General features: G+C 43.8%; 1 protein-coding gene across 2 annotated transcripts; it reads left to right on the top strand.

The window, feature by feature from the left end:
- The first annotated feature begins 368 nt into the window (after positions 1-368).
- Positions 369-4,191, top strand: si:ch211-151h10.2 (uncharacterized protein LOC567699 homolog). 2 transcript variants are annotated; one of them, XM_042064141.1, is made up of 9 exons: positions 369-571; positions 850-1,087; positions 1,223-1,293; positions 1,445-1,583; positions 1,794-1,927; positions 2,919-3,099; positions 3,294-3,377; positions 3,482-3,580; positions 3,739-4,191. In XM_042064141.1, the coding sequence occupies exons 1-9, from the start codon at positions 435-437 to the stop codon at positions 3,979-3,981; spliced, it is 1,326 nt and encodes a 441-aa protein (XP_041920075.1). In that variant the 5' UTR covers positions 369-434; the 3' UTR covers positions 3,982-4,191. The 2 variants fall into 2 exon arrangements, with proteins under 2 accessions (XP_041920075.1, XP_041920076.1); XM_042064142.1 differs by having other exon boundaries at positions 371-571; positions 883-1,087.
- The last annotated feature ends 6,477 nt before the right edge of the window (positions 4,192-10,668 follow it).

Genomic DNA, 10,668 nt, shown 5'->3' with positions numbered 1-10,668 from the left:
CCCTTCAACTTATATTATTCATTTTAAACTAATACATTTTAAATTAGTAATTTATTAAAAAATATTCAAACGCCTTATGTTATCTGTAGATAATAAGTCTTTTAAATGAGCAGTTTGTACACAGGTTGGAAACTTATCAGTACTCTGACCACATGACCACTTGTTACATTGAGAAAACAATTGTGTTGGTGATATCGGTGCCACCTCTGAAAATAACCTTGTGTAGTATGAGTGACCGGTTGGGCATGTATGCGCATTCCGGACGCTCCTATGTGCTGGAATGAAGAAAACAAAGAAATAAATGGCAGCGTTTGGTCACACAAATTAATCAGCCGACAGAACTGGTTATGCCAGCTGGGCCAGCTCAGCCCCTCAGCTAAATCAATGGAAGATCAGTAGTGTAGGACTTCATAGGAGTAAGTCGCACCAAGCTAATGCCTCAGCTTAGCACAGGCGCTGGAATATGTTGGCAAACACCGAGTGGAGGGAAAGTGGTGGAGCAGCGTGCTTACTGTCGGATGGACACTGGAGTGGACAAGAGAGCGGGCACGCTTATGGCAGGACAGACAAAGTAAGTATGACACACTTTCACTTCTGAAACAACTAATAAGTGAAGCATCCAGCTCTCATGCAATCCAACTCGCACAATTATACAGCAGGTGATCTGTAGAGTTGTTTTTATAGTTATTATCAATAAACTAGAAAGGAGAGACGTTTTTATTTGACAGAATTGAGTGTCTTTTGGGCTCAGATTCTGGGTGATTATGAAATGCACAATTCTAAAATGACATTGCTAGTAATTCCGAAAAAAAATTTTTTCCAAATGCCTCTACTTATTTCCCCAACCTGGTGTCCGTGTGGGTTCTCTGGGACTGGATGCAGGGCGCTCAGGCTGGAGTGGTGCTGCCTTATCCCCGTGGCAACGCTGTGGCTGGTGGTGCAGGAGGAGGCCCCCCTGTACCCCTCAGTGGACCTGGCTGAGGTCAGGGTCAGACTGCTGTTGGTTGCAGGACTGTGCCTATTGGTGGGCCTTGGAGTCCTGGCCCTCAGGTACAACAACCCCACTGCCCAACTCCAAGAGCACCAGGTCGGCATCTGTCACTGATCAGCATACATTCTGTTTTCTATTCATTACAATTTGGGAGGTTGTAAATACATGTTTCATATTTCAAATATTTGCTTAGTGGGTAGTACTGCTTCTGAATATTCCTGTGGTCTGCAGGAAGAAGTCTTGTCCTCAACACACAGTAATATGGTGATGGCAAGACAGAATGCCATGAACACACAGACATGGTGAGCCTGATGATACTGTTTAATGTTACATGTTAAAGTGAATCTGATCACCAAGAATGCATTATCTTATATTGCTGTACATTCTAGCCATACTTCTATCTGTAGCAATCTGACATGAACAAAATGATTAACTCAAACTGTCACCCTTCAGCATGCCTGGAGGGGGCGCTGTGGGACTCCCAGGCCCTGCAGTCCAGGCCCTTATGGACTGTCTGGTGCTGTCACTGCTCCAGGAGCCTGAGCTCACCTTGTCCCCCTTCAGTGTGCTTCCCCTCGTCTCCAAGCTGGAGGTCGGTTACACCCGCAGGGGACTGAAAGTGACACCGTTCACAGCTTATCACTTCCTTTTAAACACTGCTTGTGCAATCTTGGTAATGTGGTATTACTGGAATGCAGTAATGCCCTGCCATGTTATCATTAGCTGTGTCTTTTGTGGGCAGTGATACATACCTCCTCTGTATTAAAGACATGTTCTCACAGGTGATTTCTGTTTTGGACAGGCATTATCAAAAGCACTCCAGAGGGCAGATGCCCTTTGGGACCCACCGTTGCCAGAGAGACAAGGGCAGGAAGAAAACAAGGATGATGTCATAAAAGAAAGGATTAAGGATATAAACACGTATCTAAAGGAAAGGTAAAATAATTTCTGATCATCTGGGTTTCCCTTTAAAAATCACCCGTCCTTGAGTTATGAGTGTAATTTGGATAGGATTATTCAGTGTTTATTCACATAGAGACTTTCTACTAATTTATACTGAACACATGCATCTTAATTTATATCCATGTCCAGTCGTTTTCAGATATTTCTTTCTAATTGATGATACTGTGGAGAAACAACGCTGGGAAGATATTATTTCTGTTTCATTATGTTTCTCTTCCATAATCGTTATAAGCGAGGCTGTTCACTTGGCAGCAATTTTGATAGCACCTTTGGGAAAGTTTTTTTTGGTCATAAAATATCAGCCTCCTCTCCAAGGAAGGAAAGAAAATGCCTATAAATTCACATTGCATGGTCAGGCCTTCCTTAAAGCGGTCATCTAGAATCATTAAACATTAAAAATGACAAAAACATTGTGAACTCGCAGATTTATTAAACTCTTCAATATGATGTGCATTACATTGTTTTGTATGTTTCTGTGGTGACCGTGAAAGCAAACAGTGAATAAATGTTAAGATGATCCAAAGACAAAGCATCAGTTATGCTTTTTCCAGTAACGTTCAGTATGAAAATGAGTGGTTAGGGAGATAGGTCTGATTTATTGCAGTATGAAAACTCAAAGCCACTAAAACAGATCTCCAGTTTAGGCAGGATTTAACAATGTGGGACACCGTTTTTCTAAGACTGAATGCTTTGTCACACTCAAATGAAAATTCTGTCTCCAGGATGTAATTTGAATTACATTCCCTCATCCAACATACATATAGTCATACAGTATAGTGACCACTGATGACATTTTTTTTTTTTGAAAAACATGTGACATTTGCCACTTTATTTGACACAATATTCACTATGGCTATGTGGTTATTTCCTGTATATCTGGTTGGATATTGTGTGTGTGTGCCTGTGTGCGTGTGTGTGTCTGTTTGTGTGTATGTCTGTGTGTGTGTGTGGGGGGGGGGTGTAGACTTGAGGCCCTCCACTGTCTACAGCAGCTACAGACTGAGTTTGAGGCCTGTGTTCAGGACACACATGGCCAGCTGCAGAAGTACTGGACCCAGCTGGAGGAGCTGCACGTCAGCGTCACCATCAGCCCCACGCACACCGACAGCCTCCCGGAGTCCAGCCAGGCGCTCACGGACACCCAGGTAACGGCCCTCACAGCAACAAACACATATGAGGTGGAACTGAGTGCTCATTTGTTACACAGTAACACGTGTATAGTTTGTCACGAGCAGGCCTACACCTGTGTATAAGGTGCGCTCTGCTCATGTTCTCTGTCCTGTGTACTTTTGACTCTCTTGCTGATATTACTCATCGGTCGTGTGCTTGTGGGGGACAGCGTTTGTTTTCAGAACTGGACAACTCCAAGAGCAGTGTTCAACAATGTCAGACATCCCAGGCTGCCAACTCAAAGATCCTTAAGGTGAACTATAAATTGAAACATAAACAAAACACACACTCACGCCGTTTGTGTGCAGTAGACACTTTGGTTTTAAGTGTCTGTGTGTGTTTGTGACATCACCACAGAAATTAGACCACAGCTGGCTTGAGCTGAGTAAGACTGTGAACACCGAGCTGCTCTGCCCAAGCTGGACCTCAGATCTACTCCAATCCAACAATGACAAGGTAGTGGCATATACACCACCAGTGCTTTTAACTGTAGCAGATGTACTTTGTTTGAAGTGCATTTATCTTAGTGTAAATTGGTATCCACCTTTGTTCAATCACATTTTCTGATAATGTTTGACATTTCTATACATGAATCTCATTTCCCCCTCCAACAGGTTAATGATGTTCTTCAGAACTCAACGTCTTTGGAGCAACAGACATCTACATTTGTGGTGCATTTAAAGGGTCTTGAGAAAGCAGTGAGTTTAGACAAGAAGCAGATCACCAGATCTAGTTCTCTGCCTGCCAATAGGTCTGTGCAAGATACCACTCATCAGTCAGCCTTTGAGAAATCAATCAAAACCCTCTTCAGAGTGAAATCTACTGGATTTCGTGGCCTGAGAAGAAAAAGGAAATGAACTTTGAACCTGGCACTTTTTGTGTGAACAGTGCAAATTGGATACTTGAGGAGTCTCTGTTATATGGATATGTATGCTATGGCCAACTGTGCAATAGTTTTTCATGAAGGATTATATGTTTTTGTCAATAAGGAATGTACATTTTTGTCAATGAGTATAGTGTCAGGTAAATAATATTTTATTAAAATACTTATTTTTATATTTACACAATCACAACTTGTTTCTCTGACTGCTTTGAGAAAAGGAGTGCTTTCATAACTTGGGTGTGGTTTACAGAAGAGATGAGAAAAAAGGATGAGTGATTTGGAAAACTACTGAGAATGTAGATGGAAGGATAAGCCAAACCAAACTTCAGAACTGCCAAAGGTGTATATCTTGACAGTAGCAAGGTACAAAATAGTTTCGACCTGCAAAAGCTAAACCAAACAGGCTGACAACAGTAACATTCATTGAACTGATTAAGCTTTGATATCCACCGTAAAGAACATTTCAATACATTTTGTAATATCTATTTAGATATATCTCTTCCATTGGACAGGTAGCTCCAATATAGTTTCTGCACAAGTGTGATAATAGCAACCACTAGGAGGCAACATTGAGCTATTTATATCAGGGCATGACCTCATGCACAACAGTTCCAGGGCGCTGATACAGTGCTGTGGTCTTCTCCCTCCTTCCTTTGTGATATCACAGATCATGGCACAGAGCTTTCCACCATCCCTAGAGTGAAGTGCAAAAGCGTCTGCTCACTGTTTAAAACACATGCCTTCTTTAAGAGTTCTTGTAAAGATGATGTATGGGATGAAGATGATGTATGGGATGAGGTGTCCTTTTTTACGCATCCTTTTCCTGGCCTAATATTTTTCAATATGTCTTAAAAGTTAGTCTACAGTTGGATAGCACCAGGTGTGGTGAGCTATTGTGTTTGTATAGAAAAGATATGATAGGTCACATTACAGTGACAGGGTGAAGTAAGCCTTTCACATCAAGTGTAGGTGAGTGGATGAGATGTACTTGTACAGTAGATGCACCCTTTCCCTCTTTCAGTAAAGATGCTACTCAGATGTACCTAGAGGAGTGGAGGGGAGGGGGTGACCATGAAAGGTTGAAGGAGGAAGTCTATCTGTTATTGCTAAAGAACCCGAGCAAACCTCCTGACTACTCTTGAAAATGAAAATCTCTTTGATCCAGATGTAATTGCAACCCCATCTGCCGAGTCTGAAGGATCATACCACATGTGACTCTTGCTTAGTGCCAAATGATTTCTTTTTTCAGTACATGATCAGTGAGGTGTGGTGAGTTTTCAGCTCCTCTGCACAAATTACAATTATTTCTGTATGATTTCTACTTGACCTTTCCTTGTCAATGCCTCTCCAGTATGCTCTTTTCATTTGTTAATGTGCACTTTAATCCCAGCTGGTGGGTAAAAGCACAAGTATGCTCATGCATCTGCAGTCAATAGAGCCAGATTGGTATCCAGCTCTTCTGAATGCTGCACTGGCTTGATTACTGAAAGGCTTGATGTGAAAGAATGAGGCTTAGAGGAGGAGAATAAGGACTGAGGAGATGGCTGGGCCTTAGCCTCAGGCAACACACATACCAAACTCCTCAACAAAACCTTTACACTGACAAATGTCCAAGAGCTTGATTACTGTGTGTGTGTGTGTGTGTGTGTGTGTGTGTGTGTGTGTGTGTGTGTGTGTGTGTGTGTGTATGTATGTACATGTATGTGTGGGTGGGAGCATCTGTGCATGTGTGAGCCCCTGCCTAATTGAAAGCGGTTTTGTGGCCCTGCACCTGTTGGGCTCCTTCACATTGGGGACTAATTGAAAAGGTTGGGCATCACCCATGGGCCAGTGGGGCAGAATGGAATGTGTGCAAAAGTGCCCCAGGACAGAAGCTGTCACAACACCAAGGACACAAACATACCATTTCAGTGTGCAGGGAGGTGTGTGTGTGTGTGTGGGGTGGGTTGGGTTGGGCGGGGGGGTTGGGGGGTTGAATGTAGGAAAGCAGTGTTGCTGGTGTCAGTCAGTCAGTGTTGCTGGTGTCAGTCAGTCAGTGTTGCTCTAAAAAGTGTGTTGATTTTCTTTCTACACTTCCCGTAACTAAAACTGGTGCGATTTCTATATTGTGGCTTGTGAGTCCTCCATTAATGGGAGCAGCCCCCTAACCTCCAAGCCATTGTCTCAGAAAGGAAAATCACACTGCAATGCTGAGGCTGTTGGTTGAACTCCATTAAAATCAAGTAACTCCTAGCAGACAGCTGGAGCTCTTCTGCACCAGGCAGAGGAAGAGAGGAGCACCCCAGATCCTCATGCCTGGCATGGCTCTGCTCTGATGTCATCCCTGGGTTATCTACTACTGACAGAATGCCGCAGACTTGAGCAGTTCACAAGGGCCCCCATCACCTCACTGTGGCCTATTGGGGGTTCTTTTTTTTTCATTGATTTAGTTTGAGAATACTGTAAGAGCATAGATTTATGTTAATGTTTGGCAGGGCTACTTCTAGGACAAGGTGAACATGGAAAATAATATTCACTGTAGCTTGTAGTTTTGATCTTTTTCACATTTGTAACAGCTAGTGAGCATTGCCATGAATCTGCTTGATAGAGCATGGAGGTGAAGTGATTTTGGACTTGGTTAAAGACCAAATGAATGTCTTGGTGCTCATTAAGCGAGATTCTTGGATGTGGAATGGAGAGTTGCCCTTAGCAACCAGAAGTGAAAAATGCAAGGTGCAGATGTCTGCAATTAGCAACCTGATTTGAAATGTAGTTTGCCAAGGGCCATAACCTCCTTTCCTCTTACGGTCCATCACAGCGAACCAACATGTGGCAATAACTGCTTCATTTTGGAGTAATAGGTGTTAAACTGGGTTACTTTGTGACATTTGATCATAACCTTTCTAAACAAAACATAAATGGAACAGTAGTTTCTCTCTGTTTAAGTAAGCTTAATTTTATAGGTCTATACATCAACAAAGAAGAAGAGTTTACAAATATGTCTGTGAATGTTTATAGGTAATTATATTAGTATGGATATGCCATTCTGTGTCTTGAGTGGATGTGCCACTCAACCTTTTGCAAAAGTATACAAAAGGCCTTCTAAAAACTTTCCCTAAAGAAAAACTGAAGCTTTCCTATAAAGCTCAACATTAGAGGTCAAAGAAATGTTTCATGAATTTTAAGGCCAGTACGAAGAAAAACATTAAGCGTAAATTAAGTTGTTCCAATTGTCATGGTATACTTTGCGCATTATCTAAATAAAAAAATGCTATTCTGTTTTCTTAGATGTCAGTACGGTACAATACAGTTTATGAGCAGTACAGGTTGTAGTAAGATTTCTGTTCCTATGTCACAGCCTGCGCATGAATAAGGAAACTAGCCTGAGAGAATGTCCTTGTAGATTGGAGTATACAAACCATTAAGGAGATAAGCTGCCGGCAGTGCAGATCCCAAGGAAACACTTGTTGAGTAACCTACTGTAAATAGTTTGATATTTTTGTTTTTCAGGTAGCCAGCAACATCAGTCAAGTCCTAACCTGTAACCCCACATAACATAAACATTCAGCTCACAGCTTTTTTCGCCAGTTGTGCAAACTCTAAACTAATGACTCTTAACCTCACAGCAGCAACTTTTCTGCTTTGTTCAAACTACAACCATAATGACATGCACCAATTCTTACCCATTCCCACCCCTTACACACACACACACACACACACACACTCACACACATACTCACACACATACTCACACACCCTCAAAAGATATCTGTGGAAGTGCCAGTGTGTAAGGGCCATGCCTCAGGAAAGGCTAAACAAACAGGCAGGTCCATGACAAAGAGTGCACCACACTGACACATGCGCTAGCAAAACCCCCTTCAGTCTCCGTTCCTGCCCCCTTCACCCGGGCGCCTCCCAGCTCCTTCATTTGCCCCGACGCCGAGACTCCGAGGGGGGAGGGGGTGGCCAACGCTGAGGCCTATTCAGTGCGTGTCACCGGCTCACAAAGGCGACTGCATGACACCGCCACTAAATCAGGAGCTAATGGACTTTTTTTCTAAGCACGGCGAACATGACAGGGGGCGTGCCGTGTGCATGTGTGTGTGTGTGTGCGTGAGTGAGTGAGTGAGTGAGTGAGTGGCCTATGAGTGAGAGGATGAATGTGTAGTGTGTGGATAAAGGGAACGAAGTTCCAAAGCTTTTTGTTGAAAATGTATCAATATTTTGCATAGGATAGGAAAATGATTGCAGTCGCAAAATAGTTTTCTGGGAGAAAAGTCTGATTAGTGAAATGCTGATGTTTTTGTCATTTCTGACTGCACAGGGGGCTGTCGAGAAGTTTTGCTCACACAAATGAATTAACATGGTGCTGTCAACTCTGTCAACTTGTCCATCACAAGTAAACCATAAAAACACTATTAACACATTAACCAGCGGGTAAAAACAATCCAGATACTTAACTCAGTTCAATGAGGAGAAACAATAGCTCCTTTCAGTCCACTATGTCGTTCACAGAGAGATTGTTGATTTGCATGTGAACACTTGGAGGAACAGGCAACGCAATTTGGGATAGTGCTCCCCCCGTCCCCTGTGTGAGCTCTCCGTGTGAGTATGCCTGGAGATGAGTGAAGATGACATTTGTGTCGCGCTGCTTCATTCATCCCCGAGTGCCCCTCTGTCCTCCCATGAGTGAAGCCTGCAGGGATGGACAGAGCCAGAGCCAGAGAGACAGAGACAGAGAGCCCCCAGGTACCGACTTCATTAGCAGATAAAAGCAACCTTCCATGTGACCTCCGACCCTGGGGGTTGCCATGGAGTCTGCCCGTCAGGCCAGAGATGGAGCATGCTGGGGTGCCAGTGGGGTGCAGTGAAAACGGGCTCCAGTGGAAATTAGAGTCCCCCCCCCTCTTTCCCAACATGCTCACCCAGTCATCGGTGTCTTGGTTCTGGAATGGCCTGGCTGGTGTCGTGTGGTAGGCCTAGCTGGTATCCAGTGTTGTTTTGTTATTGGTGCAAGACAGATTTTTTACTTTTTATTCGACAGGTGGCATGTACGCTTGGGAGTTGTTGTCATTCTCCACAGGTTTTGTGCAAATATTAAGGAGAGGATGTTCAAACAAGTTGGCCCTGAGTAAAGGTTTGCTTTACTGTAACAGTTGCCATTTTTAAGTTGCCATAAAAGTTTTTCATTGTTCACCTCTATAATCAAGCATCAGAAAATGTGCAAATGTATATAATGAACTGCAGAAATGCATACATACACATTCCATACATACTAACTCAGTTGAGCTTGCGCTGCATACCTTGTTTACATATCCCATAGTGCTTTTAAGGATAGACTTTTTGTGATAGAAGAAGTATGTTTCTCCCTCTCCTCTTCTTGTGTGTGTGTGTGTGTGTATGTGTGTGTGTGAGTATGAGTGAGTGTGTTTTGTGTGAGGGGGGAGGGGTGTATATCTCGGTCACGCTGACTGAGTTTTATAAGCTGTGGCTAACCCCACTCCCCACAGCTGACTGAGTATTAAATAAACAGAGCCAAGTGGCTGAACTGAGTCGGGTAAGTGCTGGGGCTGGAGGAGCACTAGCACGGCGTGGAGGGGCCTCCCCCTGGGGCCCCACGGCTGCCTGACTTATTCTTGGCAGCTGCTGCAGAGAGGCAGGCTGCTGGACCGAAGGAGTCACTGTGTGCAAGGGGGTGGCTGAGAGAGAGAGAGGGAGAGAGAGAGGGAGAGAGAGAGGGAGAGCAAAAGAGGGGGGAGTGAAAGAAATGAAAAACAGGGAAGAAAGAGAGAGGTCTTTGTATTTATTACCTTGCTATGAAGGGACAAACTGCACCAGCACTGGATCTAAAATGGAGGGAGAGGGGAAGTTAAAAAAATATTGTTGACGTAGCTACATTCTTTTCTTAGTTTTGTGCGAGCTGACTGGCTTAGAGAGGGGGCCGGCTCCTGTCACTCACTCTCCGTGTGCTTCTTTGTGAATGTAAGTCAGTGTGTCACTCAGGCTTTGTGACGGAGTCGAGTAATCCGCTGTCGTCCACTCCCCACACTACAACATAGCATGGGTAGGAAACCCCCACCCTTGGTCTGAATGGCAGACATGGTTTTGTGTCATCTGATTGGGAGGGATGAGCCCCTGCATTCATTATGACAAAACACACAATCATACAGAAACCACTCAGAATGGTAATGATAGTATGTCAGTGGATGCCCTAAATTACCCATAATGCACTTTGACTAGTCAGCGCACACCCCTAGGTCCTGCCCTGGCCTGCTCCAGCGATTAATTCACGATTACTCAACACATCGGCCTCTTCTTATTGCACAAAGCAGACCATCTCTGAGTGTTCGAACTGACCATTTCTTAGAGTTCACTTTCTCTCTGGTGAATTTGGCTTGGTGTGGGATAATTCCATTCCACTGTTTAGACTCATAAGAACGGAAACTTTCTGATAAGGGGGTTCCAGGCTCTGGATAACCTCCAGGAATTCATTTTTTGACGTTTTAGCTCATGTGAGAAAGAGACACTTCATAGCACTGATGCTTCGACTGGTCTAAGTCCTGTGTAGGCTACTCTAGTTTTGTGGGGGGTTTGTCCAGAACTTATCTGACTCCAGTGCTTCCCCTCGTTAGTCCCCACTATCTGTTTTTCTTTCTAAATCTGAAGACCTGTCAGTGGTACC

Source organism: Alosa sapidissima, chromosome 15 (genome assembly GCF_018492685.1).
Source record: "Alosa sapidissima isolate fAloSap1 chromosome 15, fAloSap1.pri, whole genome shotgun sequence".
NCBI classification, from domain to species: domain Eukaryota; kingdom Metazoa; phylum Chordata; class Actinopteri; order Clupeiformes; family Clupeidae; genus Alosa; species Alosa sapidissima.
This window is presented reverse-complemented; position numbering and strand designations above follow the sequence as displayed.